The 24,400-nt window shown below is 43.8% G+C and overlaps 1 protein-coding gene across 1 annotated transcript in view; it reads left to right on the plus strand.

Moving 5' to 3' along the window:
* LOC138297105 (uncharacterized) overlaps positions 1-24,400 on the plus strand; it is a 648,847-nt gene that overhangs the window by 179,193 nt on the left and 445,254 nt on the right. The window contains exons 22-24 of the mRNA XM_069236605.1: positions 10,962-11,117; positions 12,239-12,332; positions 17,897-18,037. Of these exons, the coding sequence (XP_069092706.1) occupies positions 10,962-11,117; positions 12,239-12,332; positions 17,897-18,037 (391 nt within the window). The remainder of the gene's footprint in view (positions 1-10,961; positions 11,118-12,238; positions 12,333-17,896; positions 18,038-24,400) is intronic.

Raw genomic sequence — 24,400 nt, forward strand, 5'->3', positions numbered from 1 at the left:
TGGCAGCGAGAAAGAAGCTGAGGTGTCCCTGGGTGGGGGTTTTTCCCCCAGATTACCCAAAGGGGTGGTTTCTGCCTATGTAGAGGGGGATGACATAGATAAATGGCTGGGGGCCTTTGAGAGGGCCCTCCAGATGAGGAGAGTCAAGCCTCAGTACTGGGGTTCACTTCTTTGGGAGTTAGTTCCCAACTCTGGGAGGGATAGGCTCTTAACCATGAGTGGGGAGGATGCAGACTCATACCCCAGTATGAAGAGTTGCTTGACTAAAAAGTTTGGTCTGACCCCAGAGCAGTATAGGCTCAAGTTTAGGGACACCCAAAAGACAAGCACCCAGTCCTGGGTGGACTTTGTGGACATTTCAGTAAAGGCACTGGAGGGCTGGATACAGGGCAACAGGGTAAGTACCTTTGAGGGGCTGTACAATTTGATTATGAGGGAGCACCTTCTAACTAATTGTGTCCAAGAGAAGCTCCACCAGTATCTAGTTGACTCGAGGTTGACCAACCCCAGAGAGCTGGGGGAGGCAGCAGATGACTGGTTAAGAACTAGGGTTAACCAGAAACCCCCGGGGGGTTATCAGAAAAAGGGAGGACATGGTTCTTCTCAGGGGAAGAACCAGGGGAAAGATGATAAAAAACCCAAAGAGTCCTCACAAGAGTCCCCAAAAACTTCTCAGGGAGGGGGAGCCCGAGCCAATTCACTTTTAAAGGGAAAGGGTATCAGGGAAAGAATTATGATCCTGCTAAAGCAGGAAGGTTTCAGGAGCTTGCTAAGGCCGGCAAGTGTTTTGATTGTCATCAACCTGGACATAAAAGAGGAGATGCTATCTGCTCCAAGAAGCCCCCCACTGGTGGGCAATCCCAGGGGATTGCTAGTGTAGGGTTGGGGGTGGAAGTTGGCCCAGGGATGGAATCAGGGTGCACAGAGGTCACCTTAGTGTCCGTGGGTGGGGTGGACATTGCAACTATGGCCACCGTACCTCCCATCATGGAGAGGTATAGGCAGAGGCCTAAAGTCAATGGGACTGAAGTGGAAGCTCTGAGAGATACAGGAGCCAGTGTGACAATGGTCACAGAAAAGCTGGTTTCTCCAGAGCAGGTCTTACCTGGTGTCTTCCACCAGGTGACTTATGCAGATAGCAGAACCAAACTCCATCCCATGGCTATGGTGAGTCTGGAATGGGGAGGTGTGACTGGCCCTAAAAAGGTAGCTGTAGCTCCTGCCCTCCCAGTAGAGAGTCTGCTGGGAAATGATCTTGAAGCATCTGAATGGTCAGAAGTGGAGAGAAGGGTCCATGCACAGATGCTGGACCTCCCTGAATGGGTGTGTGCTGTGACCAGGTCACAGGCAGCACAACAGGGAAATGCTGGACATTTGGACCCTGGAACAATGGGCCAAGCCTCCAAGAAAAAGAGAAAGGGCACTGGGTCTGGCTTGCCAGCCCCAACAAGTACAGAGGGTCAGGAAGAATCCAATCCTGAGGGGGAGGATCTGAACTCTGAGGGAGGGACACTTTCCCTGCAAACTCTGCCTGATTTGGCAGAACTGCAAGGGGCAGGTGGGCCCACCAGAGAAGATTTGTGCCAGGGACAAAGAGAGTGTCCCACTCTTGAGGGCCTGAGGCAGACTGCTACCAGGCAAGAACAAGGGGATACCAGTGGGACCCACAAGGTTTACTGGGAGGATGGAGTTCTCTACACTGAGGCAAGGGCCCTCAAACCAGGGGCTACTAGGAGAGTAGTGGTCCCCCAGAAGTATAGAGAATTCCTCCTTACCTTAAGCCATGATATCCCCTTAGCTGGACATTTGGGACAGACCAAGACCTGGAACAGGCTGGTCAACCATTTTTATTGGCCCCAAATGTCAGAAAAAGTCAGGGAGTTGTGCAGCTCCTGTGTCACCTGTCAAGCCAGTGGCAAGACAGGAGGCAAACCAAAAGCTCCCCTGATACCACTGCCAGTGGTTGGGACTCCCTTTGAGCGGGTGGGGATTGACATTGTTGGTCCCCTAGACCCACCAACTGCTTCAGGTAACAGGTACATTGTGGTGGTAGTGGACCATGCCACCAGGAACCCTGAGGCAATACCCCTCCAGACAGTCACTGCTCCCACAGTGGCTAGGGCCCTACTTGGTGTGTTCACCAGAGTGGGATTCCCAAAGGAGGTGGTCTCAGATACGGGCACAAACTTTATGTCAGCCTATCTGAAAGCCATGTGGGATGAGTGTGGTGTTACTTATAAGTTCACCACCCCCTACCATCCACAGACCAATGGTCTGGTGGAAAGATTTAATAAGACCCTGAAGGGCATGATCATGGGTTTGTCTGACAAACTCAGGAGGAGATAGGATGTCCTCCTCCCTTGCCTGCTGTTTGCCTACAGAGAGGTGCCACAGAAGGGGGTTGGATTCAGCCCCTTTGAGTTACTGTTTGGGCACCCTGTAAGAGGCCCATTGTGCTTGGTGAGAGAGTCTTGGGAAAAGCCTCTCAAAGAATCCAAGGAGAATGTGCTAGATTATGTGCTAGGCCTGCGGTCACGCATGGCTGAGTATATGAAGAAGGCAAGCAGAAACCTGGAGGCCAGCCAGGAGCTCATGAAGCTCTGGCATGATCAAAAGGCTACCATGCCTGAGTATCACCCAGGACAGCTGGTGTGGGTTTTGGAGCCCATGGCTCCTAGGGCACTTCAGGCCAAATGGACTGGGCCCTATCCAATTCTAGAGAAAAAAGGTGAGGTCACCTACTTGGTGGACCTTGGCACCCCCAGGAATCCTCACAGGATCCTGCATGTAAACAGGATGAAACCCCACCAGGACAGGGCAGACATGACCATGCTAATGGTCACTGATGAAGGGAAGGAGGAGGAGGGTGAACCTCTGCCAGACCTCCTGTCCTCAAAGGCAAAAGATGGGTCAGTGGAGGGAGTGGTACTCTCTCCCAAATTGACAGATCAGCAACAAAAAGACTGTAAGCAAGTTTTGGGACAGTTTGCTAGTCTGTTCTCCCTGACCCCTGGACTCACCAATTGGTGTGTCCATGATGTTGACACTGGTGACAGCTTGCCTGTCAAGAACAAGCTGTACAGGCTGTCTGACCAGGTCAAGGCCAACATCAAAGCTGAAGTGGCTAAGATGTTGGACCTCAAGGTAATTGAGCCCTCTGATAGTCCTTGGTCCAGTCCAGTGGTACTGGTGCCCAAACCTAATCCCCAAGGTGGGAAGAAAGAATTGAAATTCTGTGTGGACTACAGAGGTCTAAACGCAGTCACTAGGACTGATGCTCACCCCATACCTAGAGCTGATGAGCTCATTGACAGGTTGGGGGCTGCCAAATTCCTGAGCACATTTGATCTGACCTCAGGATATTGGCAGATTGCCTTAAGTCCAGGAGCTAAGGAGAGGTCAGCATTTTCCACACCAGAGGGCCACCTTCAGTTCAAGGTGATGCCCTTTGGCATGAAAAATGCTCCTGCCACCTTCCAACGGTTGGTGAACAGAGTCCTATCTGGGTTGGAATCTTTCAGTGCAGCTTATCTGGATGATATAGCTGTAGTTAGTTCCACCTGGAGGGACCACCTGGTCCACCTGAAGGAAGTGCTTCAGGCCCTGCTTCAAGCAGGCCTGACTATCAAGGCAAGCAAGTGCCAGATAGGGCAAAGCTCTGTTGTGTACCTGGGCCACCTTGTTGGTGGAGGCCATGTACAACCTCTCCAGCCCAAGATCCAGACTATTCTGGATTGGGAGGCTCCAAAAACCCAGACTCAGGTCAGGGCCTTTCTTGGCCTGACTGGGTACTACAGGAGGTTTGTTCAGAATTTTGGGACCATAGTGGCCCTTCTGACTGAGCTTACCTCCAAGAAACAGCCCAAGAAGGTCATTTGGACCCCAGAGTGTCAGAAAGCTTTTGACACCCTAAAACAGGCTATGTGTTCAGCACCAGTGTTACTGGCCCCTGACTATAGCAAGGAGTTTGTAGTGCAAACAGATGCTTCAGAGGAAGGGATTGGGGCAGTGTTAGCACAAGTTAATGAAGAGGGCCAGGATCACCCAGTTGCCTTCATCAGCAGGCGACTACTCCCCAGAGAGAAAAAATGGAGTGCCATTGAGAGGGAGGCCTTTGCTGTGGTCTGGTCCCTGAAGAAGTTGAGGCCTTACTTGTTTGGCACTCACTTCCGTGTACAAACTGACCACAGACCTCCCAGGTGGTTGATGCAGATGAGGGGGGAGAACCCAAAACTGTTAAGGTGGTCCATTTCCCTACAGGGGATGGACTTCACAGTGGAGCACAGACCTGGGACTGCTCATGCCAATGCAGATGGCCTTTCCAGGTTTTTCCACTTAGCTGATGAGGGCTACCAGGGTGTAGGTTAGTACCCATCACCTTTCATCTGGGGGGGGGGCAGTGTAGGAAAGTCCTCTTTTTTTTGCCTGATCACCCCCACACTTTTTGGATAGGTACTGGTGGTTACTGACTCTTGGCTGTGCCCTGGGTACTGCTTACCAGTCCCAGGGCCAGTGCTCTGTGTAAAATGGATATGCAAATTAGGCTAATTATAATTGGCTAAGTTAACCTACCTATAGGTCCCTAGTATATGGTAGGGCATGTAGGTTAAGGGACCACAGCATAGGTGGTGCACACCTAGATGCACTGCTGAAGTGCCCAGTGTCATTTTAAAAGCAAGCCTGCCTTGCTGGCTGCTTTTAAATTAAAGTTATATTCAAATTCGACTTTGGAATTAAAAGTACTTCCAAAGTCTTAAACTACCTTATTTTTACATATAAGTCACCCCTAAGGTGTCCCCTATGTGCCCCTAGGGCTGGGTGCCATGTAACTATAAGCAGGGACTTTATAAAAATAGATTTATAAGCCCTGGTGAGGTAAAAACAGCCAAATTTGTTTTTCCCTCATTGAAGTAAATGGCCTTCATAGGCTAGAATGGGGAGACTTTATTTTAAATTTTAAAGTCTCCTTAAATGTTGCATACCAAGAATTTGGTATCAAATTAACTGTTGTAATAAATCCCACAACTTCCAGTTGTTGGATTTAATATAACTTGTTCAGTTAAAAAGTTTAGACTTTACCTAAAAAGTTGCCAATTTCAGCTCTGCATTGTTTTTGCTGCTGTGCTCTGATTGGCCAGCCTGCAGCAGCTTTTGCCAAGCTGCCTTGATGAGGTGTGAAGTGGCCTGGCTTCACACAAAGGAATGTGCTTGGGGGAGAGAATCTCCCCTCAGCAGATGGTGAGGCAGGAAGGGGGAGGGCTGCCAAACTGGTCTTCAAAGGCAGAGAAGGACATCTGGAGCACCCAGCAACACCCCCACATCCTGCAACCCTAGACAACTAGGTGCCCCCTTGATTAGATTAGGAGAGGGCAGGAGAGGGGTGTGTTTATGATTTTTAGCCACACCAGTGGGTGGGCTCAGCCAGATGTAACCTCCAAAAATCAGATTCAGCCATGTTGGATTTTTAGAGACTGTTGCCTTTTGGGATGGATTTTTGCCACACTTCCCAGGAAGTGGTCATCACAGGGGGACGACCCTGTACCTGATTGGAGGACCAGGACCCCCCTGCTTTTCACCCAGGAGCAAGGATAAAACTGGCAGACCTGCACCCACACCTCAGATCCCCACCAAATTTCAAGAAGAAGGAACTAAAGGAGAAGAAGGACTGCCCTGCTGGACCCCTGGCCTGCACCTGGAACCTGCACTCAGAAGGACTGCACCAGCTGCACACTTGGGCTTCACCACAAGAAGGACTTTGCCTGGCTTCAACTGGTTCAAGGAGGGACTCCCTGTTTGCTACAGGTGAAAAATTGCTATCCAGAGTCCCCTGCACCAACTCCTGAAAAAAGAGACCAGTTGACCACTGCCCAGTGGCCAAAAAGGAGTTCGCGCCAGGTGAATTCTGGGAGTTGAAGTCTGCACCCCCCAAGGACCATCACAGAACTTCTGGACCCTTGGGGTGAGCTGTGGACCCCAAAAGAACCTTAAAAGAACATCTGGGTGAAGCCCCAGAAGTTTGGAAAAGATTTGAAAAATTTTGTAAAAAAGCTCCAGAGAGGGACCGACCCGCCGCGGAAATTCTAGCCGGCTTGCCTCAACCGCGACCCGGCCTGACTTGGTGGTTCGTCCCGGTAAAGAAAAACCTCTGAAAAAGAGACTAAGTCCGAAGGTTAAAAGTTGACCGGGACCTCCCAGCCATCGTATCCGAGAAGGGCTCCACGGACGTCGGATCAAGAACCAGGTTTACCCCGGTCGAAGGATTTTCATCTCGAAAAAACGACTAAGTCCGAAGGTAAAAATCTCCACCGAGGAAACCCACATCGCGTATCCGGACAAGGGCTCCAGGAGGTCGGATTCAACTGGCAGGTTCGTCCCGGTGAAGAAAAACTTCAAAATAAAGACTAAGTCAGAAGGTAACTTTTTAACCGAGGCCTCCCGCGACTTGTAGCCGAGCAGGGCTCCATCGCGGTCGGCCTGAAACTTTGACTTTGCCCCGGTCGAGGTGCAACCAGATGACCCGATTGGCGCTTTTTGTTTCTAAGCGCTAGAAAAATAATAATTCTTTAAAAATTCATATCTCCGGTTCCCCTGAACCGATTTTATTCGTTTTTGTGTCATTTTAAAGATAAAAATATAAACTATTTTTATAAATTGGTTTTGGATTTTTAAACTGTTTCCTGTGTTTTATTTAATTACTGTTTTGTGATATTTGAATGCTTTACACACTGTCTCCTAAGTTAAGCCTTGACGCTCGTTGCCAAGCTACCAAGGGTTGAGCTGGGATTAATTTACTGAGACCTAACTGTACCTAGGTGGAGGTTAGTGGCTTGTTGCTAGGTGTAGGTACCTACCTGCCCTTACCAATAACCCATTTTCCAACACATCAACATTGGGATGAAGTAAACCATTTGCCAATATTTAAATCAGGCCCTAAATGCATAGAACTGTGTATTCTAGTCTCTTTTTTAACTTTTCAAATACAAATTATAAAACATGTTTTACTCACATGCTTGAAAGTTCACTTTTGGGGTGACAGATATTTACACACACATCGGAACGTACACACAAACACAAAACACAAAGTTACAACTTCCTCTCCCAAAACCAGGTATCAATATTGGTTAATTTGTGAAAGAAAGAGTGCGGTTGCACTGCGGCTCCAATGAAACGTCAGCCCAACAGATTACCAATGCGGATTGATACTCTTTAATCCACTACCAGACACTCCCGGCCCTTTTTTCTCCACTTGCAGGTTTCGGCTTGCTTTTTGTGATGCTTTTGCTGTCTTTTTCTTCCTCCGTCTTTCCAACCTGCGTGTTTCCCTCTCTCGCACTCAGTAAATATCCGATGTGGGTAAAATTAGTGCTGGTGCCTCCCACGGCTCAAATTAAACACTGGGTACCAAGATTATTGAAAACAAACTGCGAGAATATAAACAGCAGCTCTGTTCTGACAAGTGAAGGTAGTTGGTAAAAAATGGGCAACCATCTGAATTCTGCTGAAATAAACTGTGCAATGATTTATTCTGAGCAAGACACCCATTTATGTGTTGCATTCGCCACATGGTGCACTGCCACAAATACACAATTTGCTTACACTTTGAAAGATTCAGAAACAAATTGCACTGTACACGGATTAAAATTAATCACACAAAGTATTGCTAATTAATATAGGTATTTTTAAATGTTTAGTGGATGTTATAAGGGCATAAAGATGAGTGCTTGCCAATAAAACTTGGAACCTGCAATTCACTTAACTGATCACAGAATGATGGTAAGTTCTCCTCTTCAATGTCTGCTTACACCCATGCCCCATGCATTGCATTAATCGTCGGTTGTGACTGCACGCTTTAATAAGCATTCTATGGCAATACATGTACGCAAAGGACACACACTTTTAAATATGCACATAACCTCACTTTGATTATCCCCATCCTGTAAATAGTTCTCCCAATTATTCTGAAGTGCAGAGAAGAAGCCACTGCCCAGCAGCATCAGTGAAGTTCTCAATTTTATTGTAATAATGTGTTCATTTTCTACCCCATCACATGATGGCCGGTGCTGTGCAACTAAAGCTCCTTAACTTGAAATCACTGGATCACAGCACTGTGGAGTAGAACCACAAAGGAAAAGTTCAAAATAGAAGCTTAAAAATAATAGGTACGTAAAGAGAAGGGAGAAGTTCAATTCTGGATTTCAGTTGGGTTTCATAGTGAGGGAGGGGTCACTTTAGGGATTCACAGTTCTACAAAATAAAAGTGATCCCATATATTTTCTAACAAATGAGCCTGTTTATCTACAATAAATCGTGTAGGTCTGGTTACTCTCCATGTTCATTTTGTGGCAGGCCTGGTGCCACTGTGAGCAACATGAACAGCTGCAAAAGAAATTAGTCACATTTAAACAAATGTAATTCTCTTGTTTTTATTGTGCACAATGAAGAAGAGACAACAGATGATGTTGAAAGTAAAAGGGAGCAGTATGGGAATGAAAGAAAAAGAAATGAAGTGTATCAAGGGAAGGAGAGAAAAAAAGATAGAATAAGGTAATAAATCACTTGTAAATGCAGAAAGATGAAGGACTCAAGGGTGAGAATTTGAGAAAAAAGAGAGAGAGGAAAATGAAAGAGGGGGTGAGAAAGGGTGACTGGGAATAGAGATAATAGCGATAGAATCAGTAAGACAGAGGGCGGGTAAGAGGTGCAGTGTGAAAGCAAGAGAGGGGGACCATCCAATAACTAACGAAGTATCAAGAGTAAGAGAACAGCAGATAAGGAGGTTAGAGATAGACAGAGGAACATAGCGAGGGGCCGGAAAATATTGGTGAGGAACAGATGCCAAGACAATGACGTTGGGATGAAAAAAGTTAAATTGGAGATAAGAGGAAAGAAAATGGGATACAAAGTGTGACTGAATAGGAGTGTTAAGAAACAGAGGAGAGTGGTGTGATACAGCAGAGCCTTAGAGGAAATAAGATTTGGATGGGCAAATGTGAAAAAGTAAATGGATAATCCATGCTGTGGTCCTTGTGTCCCTCTTATATTTAAATTTGATTTAATGGGAGTATACTGTATTAAACTGTTCTTGGAGTCATATTGGAAACTGTGTTACTTCAAAAAAGTACTTATTTTAATGTGTGTGAATGTATTTTCAGAGCACTGGAAAAACATGGTTTTCACCAGTATTCCTTGGGGCCTCAAAATGTCAACACTGATGACCACTGATTTTAAGAATTTTGAAAAACACTGGAGTCCCAACAAAATAAACACTGGAAACAGGAGCCTATTTACGGGGGAAATATGAACATTTATTTTGTCAAGCATAGAATGTAGAAGAATCCGGCATATTCTAGAAAGAGTACTCTGCGATGTTCTCTGAGCAACTTAAATTGTGAACTGAAACTCTCAGATGCAAGGGTATGACTACTGCATAAAACTTTGATACGTGAAAGTCTAGCTGCAATGTGCTGGTTGAACCATCCAAAACAGGCTCCAATTCAAAAATTAAAGTTACAATTACCTCCTTTACTAACCTATACCTACTATACACCTCCTCATCTGTTTATTTAAACAAACTAAACATCTGCCTAAAGATCCTCTGTCTTCTCCTTCTTATCCTCTGTTGGGCTCCTAGAATGTGAAGTGTTGTCACCGTAGCATACAGTGCTTTCAGTGTCAAAGATTGCACTGCATCGTGGGTAAGCTTTTCTGCCTTATGACTGGTTATTACTTGGTTAAAGTTGGTGGTAAAGTCCATTTTCAATTAGCTGGTTTTAAATTTTTGCACCATTTAATTTGTGATTTGCTAATGGAGATTCACTATTTAAGAAATGTAAAAAGCAATCACAAAATAAGAAATCATTAAATAGTCGGTTCACTATGCAATTTTAGTGAACCGGTTTTCCAACTCGTGACACATGAAAGAAAGCCTATCTAATGGATACAAACCATTTTGCAAACGGTTTGTGATTGATTTTACTTTTGTAAGTGAGTTCCAAAGATTGGTAAGCAACTTTTTGCAGAAACACAAATAAAATGGCAATATTTGAGTATTAGATGAAGTACGACATTTTCGTATAAAAGATGATGTCTAAGGACTACAAACCGAACCCCGTGTTCATGTAGATCCTACAATAAGGGCCAGATATACTTATAGGCAGGTTTCAAATAGTGGATGAAAATTGTGCACTGACTTGTGGTTGTGCTTTACACAGAGCAAACAAGGTACACAGTATACAATGATCATCATCGGTTTAGCAATAACATAATAACTGAAAAGTATCACTTGAGAGAAAAGTTGGAATGGTCTACATTGAACATAATCTGAAAATAGTAATAGCAAGATAACTATCAGATGAGCTGATGCAGCAGTATTTGGTAGGGTATGTATGGTGGAATAACTAGGCAAGAGACAGAGTTTCAGTTTGACATATGTAGTCTGATGAAATTAGATTTCCGGTGTTTGCAGAAAGACATCAAGGTGGGTTTTACTCTAAAGCCTGCAGGTGGGAAGTCCCACAGCAGTGAGCACACACCTAAGGTGGATTGCTTTTTAGCTAGTGATTGCTATTCAATGTGATGTATTGTTATTAGTTTAATCATATTTTTGACTAAAAACTTTGAATTTGGTAAAGTAATGGTAAATTGAGAGACCAAACAAGAGAGTATTTTTTACATGTACATTGAATATGCCATATCTCCCAAGAAAAAATCTGAAGGGATACAAATATTGTTTAGGTAACATTGATGTGGCGTGTGAAAGAGCCCAGGAAGACTGCTGTTGTTTTACTATTACTTTGTCTTATAATGTTGAAAAAGGAATCCCAGTTTACTCCCTTACTTTGTTGCTTTTGACCTGTCAGTTTACTCCTTACAAGCGACAATTTTAGGGACCTGGTCTTTCTTGGAAACATTGATTGTTTGCCCTTAGAGGTAATCTCTTAGCATTAAAGTTGTTGTTTTAGGTTGTACAGGATGTTTGCTGCAGAAATGGGTTTTGAAGAGTTCCATCTGTACCTGAGGCCTGTGCAGTTTGAGTTTGCAACAAACAAGGGGCAAGTGGACATCTTACCACCCACCTTCATTACAGCCGTACTGGAAGACGCCAACTCTGTGGACAGGTAAGGCAACAGGCTACCAAGAATGAGCTTTACCTGAGTTTCCATAGTCTTCTGTGATGGCAGGCAGATCAACCAAAGTCCCTCTAAGGGACTTTTGGCTCTCTCTTTGATAATTTGACACTGTCAAAAAATAACCCAGGCTTATCTTGTGAGTAGATTGAGAGCTACTGGTAGCTCTCCAACTACCTGTAAGAAGCTCTTTTGTGTGCAGCCCAGGCTACTAACTTAGAAGCTTTTGCTTGCTTGAATGTATGCATGTATACGAAAATTGCAAGTGTGTATTCAAGATAAAAATGTGTACATTTTCAGAGCTTGTATGCTTATGTTTGGAAAACAACTGAATTTCCAAAATATGTTTAAAGCTAATATTTGAGTGATAAATTATTTGGTGTTGGCTAGATTTATCATTAATAATAGTACCTTGGTGTGAGGAGCATGGCAGCTATGACTGCCCTGTATTACAAATGTAGAGAGATTCAAAATTGACACAGCCTTTTTTTACATTCCTGCTGGCAACCCTGCCTTATGCACTGCTGTTCACCTTTCATATGCTGGCCACTAACTGTCACAACACTAATAATATTAGTAGTTTGGTATTATTTTTATTAAACGTAGATGCTCATTTACCAGAAAAATTATAGACCCTTGGTTTAAACCTTCAAGAAGTGATGTAGGAATGAATAAAGCAAAATACAGAATGCAAACTATTTTAATCACTAAATACCATACTTGCCATGCAACAGAAATTTCAGACACAGCATAAATTGAAATAGAAACTACCTTAGAGCAGAAGTAAGCAATCATTACTCAGAAAAAATGGCATGACTTTAAATAGCTACAAAGTAAATAGGCATTAGGATATTATAATGACTTTTTTCCTACATGCTATACAAGTTTTATGGTATATGTAGCTAAAAGTGGCTGTGGGAGACAACTGTGCCTGGACTAGTAGTCATATCCACAAATATTTGTGTTTTGCACATTGTTAGTATTGGTAGTCACATCCACTAATATTTGTGTTTTCTACATTGTTTGCATTAGTAGTCCTATCCACTCATTTGAGTTTTTCATGTCCTTTGTATTGGTAATCATATCCACTAATATCTGCATTTTCTTTTTAGGTACATTCCTTCTACATTGATGCTGGGCATACATGAAGTGGAGGAAAGTCAAGTCGGAAAGTTTAGCTTTCACACGCGGGATGGTGTTATTCAGGTAAATAAAATATGAAGGAAGTAAATCGTATCACAGGTGGCGCTCAAGTAATATCCTGCCTACAGACTAAAGGCATGATTTAAGTTTTGGCAGCCGGCCCATCCTACTCCAGGGTGAGGGAGTAAGTGACTCTGTCACCTTCACGAAGGTCCTGACGGCCATATTTTGTAATGTCTATCAGTCCAGCAGACATTTTAACCATTGACAGGTACCGCCATCAAGGCAGTGCATTGTAACTTTGCACAATAGCTCCATCAAACATGACGGAGCCATCTGGCAAAGTTATATCTCTTTTTATTTTCAGAAAGAAAATTCCAAAGTGAGATTTTCTTTCTGAAAATACAAAATAACTATGCCCTCCTCACCGTTGGAGCTTCCTCCCATGATGAGGGAGGATTGGACACTTTATTCCCTTCTGGCGACTTGCAATCAAAAAAGCTATATGTCCGTCCATCTAAATTATGTGGGTGGACAGGTAGACAAATATCCAATAGCTCTTACTCTCTTCGGGAAGTTTGACCACATTGGAGATGGAGTAGTCTCGACCATCATCAAACTATGGTCTTCCCGAATCAAAATCGGGTGGCGGGGGGGGGGGGGAAACTCCATCACAATTTTAAATTTTTTTAAAGAGTTCTCTCTCTGCAAACATCTAAATCGGGTCTTAACAGTCCCCATTCAGATACAATTATAACTGATATTGTGCTAGTTGGCATAGGTAGTGAAGAAGTGATATATGTTTCAAAATTATAGTTAATGACTGTGAACCAGATTAAGAAGGAACGTGTTTCCAGGCCAATACTTGTATAGCTAGCCATGCTACATTAGTTACTGTCCTCTAATCCTCAGTGCTTTAAATGGGCCGGTACTGTCCGGTACTGAGTACCGGCACTTTATTTTTTCCATTTCAAGCACTGCTAATCCTATATGGTTTTATTCACATTTCACTGCTTTACTCAATAAGTGATGGATGGAAGGCTTAAATTAATCTCAGCCACAGGTAATGACTCTGGGCTGCATTTTAGTCCATCATTTTTTGCTCACCATTCCACCTTAAACAAGAACCAGCCGTTTGGAAATCAAACTTGGTCCTGCTCTAGTAGAAACAGTTCAGCCCGAACTGTCAAGCCAGGGACAAAATCAACCCAAAAAGGGTTACAGCCTAGTTGGGTCCCTTCAGTCAGGTATATCTTGAGTCTTATTCCGAGGTGAGCACATGATCTATATCTGTGCATGACCTTTGCAAATAGGAAAGCACATTCAATTCCGGGGCCTTTTTTTTTTCTCCCAGTCCGACGCTGCCTCTCGATGAGCACGAGAAACGGCTGCTTGGCAAACTGCACTTTGTTGGAAAGACGTTTGCGCTGTTTGTTTCTTTACTATTCAATTATAGTTATTTCGTTGAGTTTTTAATGTTATTGTCAAGTTATATGTACCTCTTATAAACACACTGCATATTTTTAAACTTAACATGAAATACTTCAGCAAAAGTACTAACATGCTTGCTATTGACTTGTCTCTCATTTTCTAATAGTTAATCCACCCTTTACAGTCTGTAGTAGCTGGTTTAAGTATCATGATCTCCAAAACCAATGATTTGTCAACAAAGGCATACTATTACACCTCATGCAGCGAATACATATTCCAGTGCTGTCTTTGCAACACAGTCACTGAAGGCAAACAATTGCATTAGGTATTAATGGACACAGCAGAAGTGGTTTATGTTCAGTCTGTAGAATGATCACTTTCTCAGTTCTAACCAAGTGATATCCTAAACGCCCTTATTGTCACTCTTTTAGGACTATGATTGTTAGAAGTTGTGTTGGGGCTGACATTGGCAGTGCTGGTAGGCAATGGGTGGTACAAGCTTCAGTGGCCTCATGACGAGGGATCTGGCACTTTTTTTTTTTTTTCTTTCAAATTAAGCATTGACGTTGATAACATTTTCTGAACACTGCTTGAAGTGACCAACATTGACTTAAAAAGGAGAAGTTAATTTTACTTCAAGAAGAGTCAGAAGCCAATGGATGCAGAAATTGAAACAGCCTGTAGAGGCCCTTTGTGAACTAGCAGAATGGTTCAACATACACATTATAGAACCTATACATAATAAGTGAATTCCCTGTCTCTGTTTGTGTCATGGTATCCTTCATAATGTGTCTGACTTCTTCTATGGGCTACTGTCTTAATTATAATTGTCTCTGTGTGGGTGCCCTCACACAATAAGTAGAAATACAGTTGTTACACCATTGTGACCACATCACAAGGAAACTGCCTTTACCTTTAAGACATCATGTTGAGACTATACAAAAAAAGATATTTAGAGGCCTGCCTTTTTAATCTGATATATCATTCTTTTAATCCCCACCTCCTGAGAACACTAAATTACATTTGTTGCTTTGCTGAAATATTTTATATTTTCATAATTGTGAAATTGCTTTCTAGTTGCTGAGCTACAGTTAACAATTAAATGTTTTCTACAGGATATACCTGCTGCAGTCTTGTGTATGATCACATGTTAAATGCCACAGTGAGTCACTCTCAAGCTTGCAGTGTACCATTAATTGAAAACACTAACTACAGTATTTGCTCAGGATACCCCATAATAGTCCCTTATAGTAAGTCTTTTTCCCATTGTCAGCATTTTCCTGATATTTGTCATGTATCATTTTCATACCACCCCTAACGTCAACTGTTCCTGTACACTTCACTATATTCGTCTTGATAGGAGGAAGAAACTTAGCTATCATGTTGAGACTCCTATTGGACTGATAATCCTGCATTTCTTTGACAGCTATCCCTTGAGTAAAGGATGGTATACGAGAATGTTTCTGCAAAGGGGTTATTGGGCTCCTGCTGATGCACCTGATGTGAAGGCCAGAGAAGAGCTGTTGCTGCTGTGCCAGCACGGCCTGACCTGTCGAGATGCAGCAGCCCAGATCCCTGAAGTAGCTAATTTGTCTCAGTGCAAGCGACCACTCATTCTTCCACTCAACTATGTGCCATATACATTCTCTGCAAAATTTCAGCAGTTGCATACTGGTATAACCTGATAGACCTGTAAGTCTGCTCTGCACCACCCCACCACCTCTGCTGCCAGTGACGGATCATAGAATAGGGAGCCTCAGCCTATGGCTATTGGCAGTCCTTTTGTGATACCCAGAGGTCTTCATACTCTGCCTTTGGAAAGTTCAAGAGCCCTGATTCAAGCACAAACTTTACTCTTTCACCAATACTGTTTAGGTCATGTTCAATCTCTGTCCCCTGCTGTAAATGTTCCCTTTGCTTCTATCATGTGTCCTGACTTCTGAGCTCCTTGTCACTGCTAGGTTCCAAACCTCTTTTTATACCTCTTTCCTGGCTTGACTTCTGTGTCTTCTCTTGTCAACTGGCCCAGCTAGGTTGCTGATTCTTTATTATAATGGGGACAAGCTACTTCTGTCATCCCTGGAGCCATCCATGCATTCAGCCGCTATTGGTTGACCCAAGCTGTACAGCCTAATTCGGATAAATTTCATACCTTACTGACACTGTACATTTCTACAGAGGACTCAACTGTCACTTTTCATCAGACAACCTTTGTAGAGTCAAGTCTCCAAAGGGAGTAAGCTGGTTATGCAATTGGGGTAGAGTAGTGTTGCAAAGTCCCCTGTGAGCAGTAATCAGCCCAGACTTTGAAGTACAAAGAAGTACAAAGAAGCAGCTTCTTTATTCATAGATCAAGATACACTTAAGAATGTTAGTTTCCGTTGCAAGTTCAAGTATATAGGTACAGGATACCACACCAGGAACATGGAACTTTCCTGCTCAGCCTCTGGTGTCAACTGCTGTCAATGCCAGACCAACACTCCAAGTGACATAGAAACATTACGTGCAGCATCATACTAATGGTGGTGCAGGGACACAGAGAACACAGGGAAAGCAAGACAAAACAAGTAGTACCTAGGACATCTGTGTAAAGAACTGTGCCAACTATGCCAAGTCCTCATTTACCACTGATTGCTCAGGAAATCAGGAAAAACTATTTTTTAAACAAAATGTCGATATTACAGTGGGTATTAGGAGATTGGACTGGATGGGGAAGGTGTGTAGCTTGGCTTTGACTAGGATTTTACACAGGCTATTATTCAGTAAGAAAGTCTCACCCAATGCTTCTGATCGAGTGGATGTGATTATGTTAGCGACCAATGACATGCAATAGCTCATGTAGAAGAGTCCTTTTCTCACCTGAACATCATGAATTCTTATTTCATGGAGATGTGGGAAGGTAGGGAGGTGGGAATTCCAGATAGAATTCCAGTTATTGCACAGATCTTCCACTAAAACTTGTATGCCTCACTCACTCAGGTAAGGCACAGCTTAATATTGACCCTAGGCATCTGGTCTGTTGATAAGGCAGTGATCAGGGGAAGCTCCTTTGCTGTGACGAAGGAGCGTCGCCCCCCTGCCCAAGAGCCAGGAGATAAAAATGAAACAATAGTTTTCTATCATTTCAGTTTTCATCTGCTGGCATATCCAGCAGTACAGGGGAGGGGCAGGGCTGGGCCACAGGAGGTGGGGGATAGTTACTAAATGTTCATGTGTGTTTGGTCGGACGTCTGAGGTTGGCCAGCCTGGCTGTATGCACAGCTGGGCTGGAGAAACTATACAGACTCCAGGCTTGTGTCTGAGCAGCAGTGACTGAGCTCAGACCGATCCTGATGCTGCATACATGCTATGTCTAGGATGTAAGCAGCACTAGGATTGCTGAGGAGCCTGAGCTGGTGTCTCAGCGAATGCTGGGACACTACATGGAAGGAAGAGGAGCACGAGGCGGCAGGAGATGGAGTCGGCAGTAAGGTAAGTGTTTTTTTTCATTATTGATTTTCCTCCCTGCGTCTCCGTCCCCTTCCCCTCTCCCCCTTTCCCACTCCCCACTGCACCTCCCCTTAAGATTTGTGGTGGCCGCCACTGGCAGTGATATAATTATTTTTTATTAAACAAGATCAAAGAAACTTTAGAGCAGTTTGTGTAAGTTACCACACCACGAAAGACCTTGATCTTGTTGACAGGTCGCGGTGGAGACCATAACAAATTAAAAAGGTCAGGCATTTCACCAGAAATTGTAGGGTAACACATACCCAGAGAAGTAAATCTACTGTCCAGCGCGAGCCTTGCCCATGTATTTGCTCTCTGCACATTGAACCATATATCCTTAATTCACTTCACAAATCATTAATGAGATAAGTCAGATATGATTGTTTGCACATGACGTCTTTGTACATTACCATCACCCCGTTTATACACCCTCCTTAGAATTTTGGATTGTTCTAGGTACTAGGACAGCACTGCACAGTCACAACATTGTATTGTAGTTCCACATTTTAGCCTTTTAGCAATGTTGTACCCACACCCATTTGTAAGGCAACCATGTATCTTTTATCAGAACACGTATGATGTGTTTTAGAATGAGAAAAGCAGTGTTCTTTGCAAAGCAAGAAATACTCTCCCTAAATATACACCACAGTGCTGAACCCACATAGTCACGGGGCAATCAGTAACAACATGTATTTTTCTTCTTATAGCTTTTATCCAAGGCTGGCGTGGAGAATCTCCAAGTAGCCCTCGCTTGTCAAGTTACTCAAAAAAATGCTTTGCTTGTTGCTGTTCAACTGGCCTCCTTCTGCGGCCCATTCCAGCAGCCATCACAAGGAAACGAAATGAAGGTGAACAGATATTTTATCCTTTTAATACATTGGCCATTTCTACCAAAGTTAACGCCAGTTCATCACACAAGTCAGCCCATGTCTAATGTTCGTTATTACAGTATATGCTGTGTTTGTCCTCTAGATTCTAAATGCATGTTAATGTATGGTTGGAGGTTACCTTCTCTACTAAAAATGCTAGAGCCCTAATTTGATTTGGGAGGTGAAGGAAAAAATGTAAAATCCGTACCTACTGGTGGATTTTCCTCCACCACGCTTAACCTGTGGTGCAGGAAATTCCACTGGCAGGCCTCCACTGATTTTAGCTTTTCCTCCAGAAATCCAAAGATTTTCCAATATTACCCAACTGAAAACCTGGCCAAAAGCAGTATCATGATCCATTCTTTGCTCAGTGCTTACGCAGAAGGGGGCTGCACATTTCTTTTTTCCTTCTACAGCACCTATATTTACTATAAAAAATCTCTATGTTAGTGCATGTGCTGCGTACAGCAGAGCACAGAAACACAGGAGAGTAATCAATGTCAACAGCACATGTACTACCTCAGACATATTTCGAGTTATGTATGAGTCTATTAGTGAAAAATGAAACACCCAGACCCCTTTTGTGTCTGTGCAGCACACAGAATAAGACCATGATGCGGCCTTTGATTTAGAGTTGTGTGGTCTCAGGGGCGTAGCTTGGTCATCATGATTGGGAGCGGGTGGGAGGTTAAGCTTCACATTTCCCAAAAATCACACTACAACATCTTATTAAGGACAATATATAAGAAGCTTAAAATGGGAGTTGGGGAGTGCATAAGGGGCAGTAGAAAGAGAGAGGAGCGCAGATTGTTAGGAGTACTTAAATTGCAATATTTTTCAAACTAATCAACATTTTTAAGGCCTTCAAAATATAGACAAGAGTGTGTGTGTTTTTGACAGCAGTGTGAGCATGAAGAAATCCCCGGTGAAATCCAACAGACACTTCACGTACCTTACTGAAAGCATTAGTACCCAACTATTTACTATAGAATATATTTTTAGGGGGGTGTAGCACTCCCGAGAGCTACACCCCTGGGTAATATATCCAGATACATCAATCTAGAAAAAAAACACAGGCCGCCCCTTTCAGTACAGCAAACTGTGAGGATTTCCTGAGAGTTTTCCTGAAAGTAGCAAAGAGGAACTACAAACACTCTGTATGGATTTTGACTAGGGATAAATTTGATCCAAGTGGATGACAAAACCACTCACCATAGCCATATCAAAGAAATCAACAATCCTACAGACTGGGTACACGCCAATGAATACCCCACACATGAAGTTATGTATTAAACATGGTTATTCATCTGCGTATAACCCTGAACCCCACAATCTAAACCTGCATTCACTTCACCACGTTCTAACACTTGCGTCACAGCTCTACAGAGTTTTTCAGGAGCTAAAACAGTTCTGTCACTCTGCAACCGATTGTCCATGATCTGCACTGGCGATGTAGGAGCAATGCCAATCTGAGGTTTTCCAACTATCCTTTTTTAACCAGTCTCTGCATTGACCTCAGTATCTGACAAATTATGAGCCACATGTCTAAAATGCGGAGAATCTTGTGTGATGGATTGCCCAGGATGCTGGGCAGTTACCATGTGTCCTTTGCTGTTTACGGCATGGAATGGCTCTGCATCAAATGGAACATAAGACTTACATTATCTCGGCTGACCGATGAGCACTTGATCTCCTCTTGTGAAGACAATGGGGGTTATTCTAACTTTGGAGGAGGTGTTAATCCGTCCCAAAAGTGACGGAAAAGTGACGGATTTACCACCAGCCGTATTACGAGTCCACTATATCCTATGGAACTCGTAATACGGCTGGTGGTATATCCGTCACTTTACCGTCACTTTTGGGACGGATTAACACTCCTCCAAAGTTAGAATAACCCCCAAAGTCTCTTGCATGTCAACTCTTGTCTGCATAGGCCTTCATTTTCTTTTTATGATCCAAGTCTTTTGTCTCCAGTTTTTGATTTTGCGTTGGTCCATTGAGGTAACTTGTTCGTCATTGCTCTCCAAAACATCAACATTGCAGGGCTTTCATCTGTGGTCGAGTGAGGAGTAGAACAGTCTTGAGGTCGAGCTTTTCTAATGCATGCTGAACAGCTTTCTTTATTGTACTCATGAAACGTTCAACAAGACTATTAGCGTGTGGTCAAAGAGACTTGCTCTTCTGATACCTCACATTTAGCAGATTGAGAAAGTCTCTGAATTCTCAACTATTGAAAGGTGGGGCATTATAACATTTTAAAATCACAGGAATGATCCATGTGGCAAATAAGCCATCTAATCTCTCAGTGACTCTTTCCTGGCTGAGAGATATTCTATTAATGGAAAATGGGAGTAGTCAACCAGTCACCATCAGGTGATGTACATTGCCGAAAAAGTCAGCAACAATTCTTTCCCATACATGCTTTAGCATCTCTGACATGCTTAAGGGGTGTTGAGTAGTTTCCAATGACAGGCAATTTCATAGATGACAGGCCTTTATTTCTCTTTCAACTCTTTCATCAAGATGAGGAAACCAAACTTGATCTCGGAGAGATCATTTTGTGGCAACCATCCCACGATGTCTTTCATGGGCCACTACAATTATCACTTGCCATAGACTCTTCAGAATGACAATTCATGAACCCCTCAGTTTTCAGTTCAACTTTGACATTTTCAAACTTCTGGTATTCACTGTCACTGGTAAGAGGTCGATTATGTTGGTTCCATGACTGAAGTGTAATAATGTCTTTCAGATTTAACGTGTCACTATCTTGACTCATGGCAGTGACAATTTGTTCCAACGAAATGGCAGCAGGTGTGCTTGATTTCACAATGAAATTTATGTAGGCTTCAGCTGTCTTAGAAGGGTTACCTGGACATTGTGTAGGCACTCTGTAGAAGTAGTCAACAGGGTTTTTACCCTTCCCTGTACAATTGTGTAGCTGTAGTCTTGAAATCTTATACTCCAGCATTCAATATGTGACGGCATCTTGATCTTTGGATTGCCAAGGATGGTCAGCAGTGCTTGATGATCTGTCACAAGCGTAAAAGGTTTTCCATATAGGAACAGGTGGAAATGCTCACAAGTCTGCACTACTGCTAAACTCCCCTTTTCAGTACTCGAATAAGCACAGTCAGTCTGGGGCAAACTCTTGCTTGCATATGCTACAATATGTATTTGAATGTCTATTGTGCTTTGCTAGGATTGCGCTTAATCCAACTGGGCTAGCATTCACAAAAACGTCTGTATGTAGCTTTGGATCAAAATATGCCATCTCAATGGCATTTTCAATAGCTTGTGTGATTCTCCTAAAACTTGGCTCGCATTCATGTGACCAGTGAAATGAAACATTTTTCCGTCAACTCTCTCAAGGGATCACTCAGAGTGGCAAAGTTGGGAATGTATCTGGAACAGTAGCTGGCCATGCCAAGGAAAGAGCATAACATGGAAGCATCTTGTGGGGGACTGGCAGTTGACAGCGCTTGCACTGTGGCTGTGTCTATTGTCACCCCATCAGAAAAGATAGAGCCAAAGAATTTTGGCCTTGTCATATTGAATTCATGTTTCTCAGTATTCAGCATTAAACCTGCATCAACAAGTAAATGGCAGCTTTATCGTGTACCTTCTGTGTAGCTCCGAAAACCAATATGTCATCTCCATAGTTTAAAGCATTCATGACAGGCTGTATGATACATCAAATTACATCATGAAAAGTCTCTGCTGCTCATGACACACCAAAACTGAGTCTTATGTACCTAAACAGAGCAATATGTATAGAAAATGTTGAAATGTACCTGTAATTCTTCTTGAGTTCCAAATAAAGATATCCTTTATTTAAATCAAGATGAGAGGAGACTTTTGTACCATTCAATTGAGTTATCATGTCAGCAATGTGTAGACCTGGATGTCATTCTCTTTCAGGTGCCTTGTTCGGTTGACGCATATCCACACAGATGTGTGAAGCTCCTTCACTGTCCTTTTTGGGCACTACCACGATGGAAGAAACCTATGTCATCGGACTAGTAGAACGTTCAATGATATCATGCTTAATTAATGATTCAAGTTCCTTTGCAACTGCATCTTGAAAATGAAATGCAATTCTTCCGTGTCTTCGTGCAACAGGACATACATCCTCATTAATATCCAATTGTACTTTCATAGTCTTAAGTTTTCCCAACCCATGAAACAGTTAAGGGAACTGACTTGCTATTTCATGATGAACATTTATGTTGTAGTTCACTGAGATCAGTCCCGTATCAGTAGCTGTGCTGAACCTGAGTAAACAGGCACTTGACGCCATACCATGCAAGCATAACAGTGACAAGCAGGTGGTACAGTACAACAAGATGGACAACATTAATTCATGCTGGTTGGTGAAGGTTGAGGTTGGTCTGCACTTGGCGGGAGGATGAGGGGGTAGGAGCGGATTGGACCAGGTGTCATTCAAAGAGAAAAGCTTCGAGATATTTATTGAAGGTGACACAACATGTGGTCAGGCAGAGCCTCGACAGGAGAGAGTTCCATAATCTTGTGGTGCTTTCAGAGAAGGATCGTCTCATGTATCAATCAATCAATCAGGAATTTGTAAAGTGCACTACTCACCTGTGAGGGTCTCAAGGCGCTGTATCACTCGTGTTTGAAGGTGGGGTGTTTGAGGAAGCGCAATTTAATGTTTCGTGAGTCTAAGCTGGCACCAGAGATTTTCAGCTTGTCAGAGAGGTACGAGGGTAAAAAGGAGCGCATAGCTTTATTAGTGATGCTGTGATGCTACTAATTGTGTTTGACCAATGACTTTGTGTTTCACCACTGCGCATATTAGTTGCTCAATGTTCACCAGTAGCACATTATGGTGGTCATTACAACCTTGGCGGTCTTTTACCAAGACCACCGAGGGACCGCCGTGCAGTTGGCAGCTCTCCGTCCTTTTACGGATGGAGAGCCGCCAACAGCCATACTGGCGGGAGGCGGGGAAGTGGAGGTTGCTCCACCTCCATGCCAACAGAACACCGCCCAGTGAATCACGTCCTGTGATTCGCTGTGGCGGTGTTCTGTTGGCGGTGTGGTGTCGGCGGAGCTGCCCCAATGGCTCCCGTCCCCTCCCGGAGGATCGACGGAACAGGTAAGTCGATCGTCCGTTAGCGGGGGGAGATTGGGGGGGTGTTGTGTGTTGTGTGGGTGCATGGGGATGTGCGTCTGTGTATGTAGAGAGGGTGTGTGAGTGCGTGTATGCTTGCGGGGGTGTTGCGTGTTTTGGGAATGAGTGCGTGTATGTCTGTGGGTATATCTGTATGGATGTATGTGTGTATGTTTGTATGTGGGTGCGCGTGTCTGACTGTGTGTGTGGATGTAGCCATGTATGTTGGCGTGTGTGCGTGTAAGTGTGTAGGTGGTGCCTGCGTGCGTGTCGTGTGGGTATGAGTTCTGTGATGTTGGGAGTCGGGGTGGGGAGGGGGGCCCTGCGACCTTTGGGGGGTGGCAGGGGTGGTGGGGGGGTAGTGGAGGGAGTCAGGGTGGGGGTGGAGGGTGGGGGAGACCCCTATCAGTGCCAGGGAAGGAATTCCCTGGCACTGATAGTGCTTACCGCCATGGATTTCATGGCGGTTCAAATCGCAGGAAATCCACGGCGGTAAGCCGGGTCAAAATCCCGCCGGCGGTATAGTGACGGCCGCCAGGCTGGAGACCCAGGTCTCCAGCCCGGCGGGCGGAACGGAGAACCGGCGGATAACCATGGCGATAACTGCCATGGTCATAATTTTACAAAGTAAGACCGCCAGCCTGTTGGCGGTCTTACCGCCGGTTCTCCGCCTTCCGCCAGGGTCATAATGACCCCCTATATGTTTTGTTCAGTTTAGCTGCCTATTGGCTTTGACATGGCATTAGCCATTACATTCTGTATTCAGCTTAGCTGCCTATTGGCTTTGACATGACATTAGACATTACTTTTGATATTCAGTTTACCTGCCTATTGGCTTTGACATGACATTAGACATTACATTTGATATTCAGTTTAGCTGCCTATTGGCTTTGACATGACATTAGACATTACATTTGATATTTAGGTTAGCTGCCTATTGGCTTTAACGTGGAGTTAGACATTGCAGTTGAGACATTACAGAGGAGCTGTGTTTTTTCCAAGCCGTGTTTTTCCACAAGATGGACCAAGCTGTTTTCTTCACACCAGACCTTAGCTGATAAGAGCACGTAGATTTTGTGTTTACCCCGCAATCCAGTCTGAGAGCGAATTTGCTCAGGAGAACTGGCCCCTCTCCAAGGTTCTTTGGCTCTCACACTGAGTTTGCTTTTAAGGATGACTCTGGGCTACAGTGAGTTAGATTTGAATCT

This window comes from Pleurodeles waltl, chromosome 5 (genome assembly GCF_031143425.1).
Source record: "Pleurodeles waltl isolate 20211129_DDA chromosome 5, aPleWal1.hap1.20221129, whole genome shotgun sequence".
Lineage (NCBI taxonomy): Eukaryota > Metazoa > Chordata > Amphibia > Caudata > Salamandridae > Pleurodeles > Pleurodeles waltl.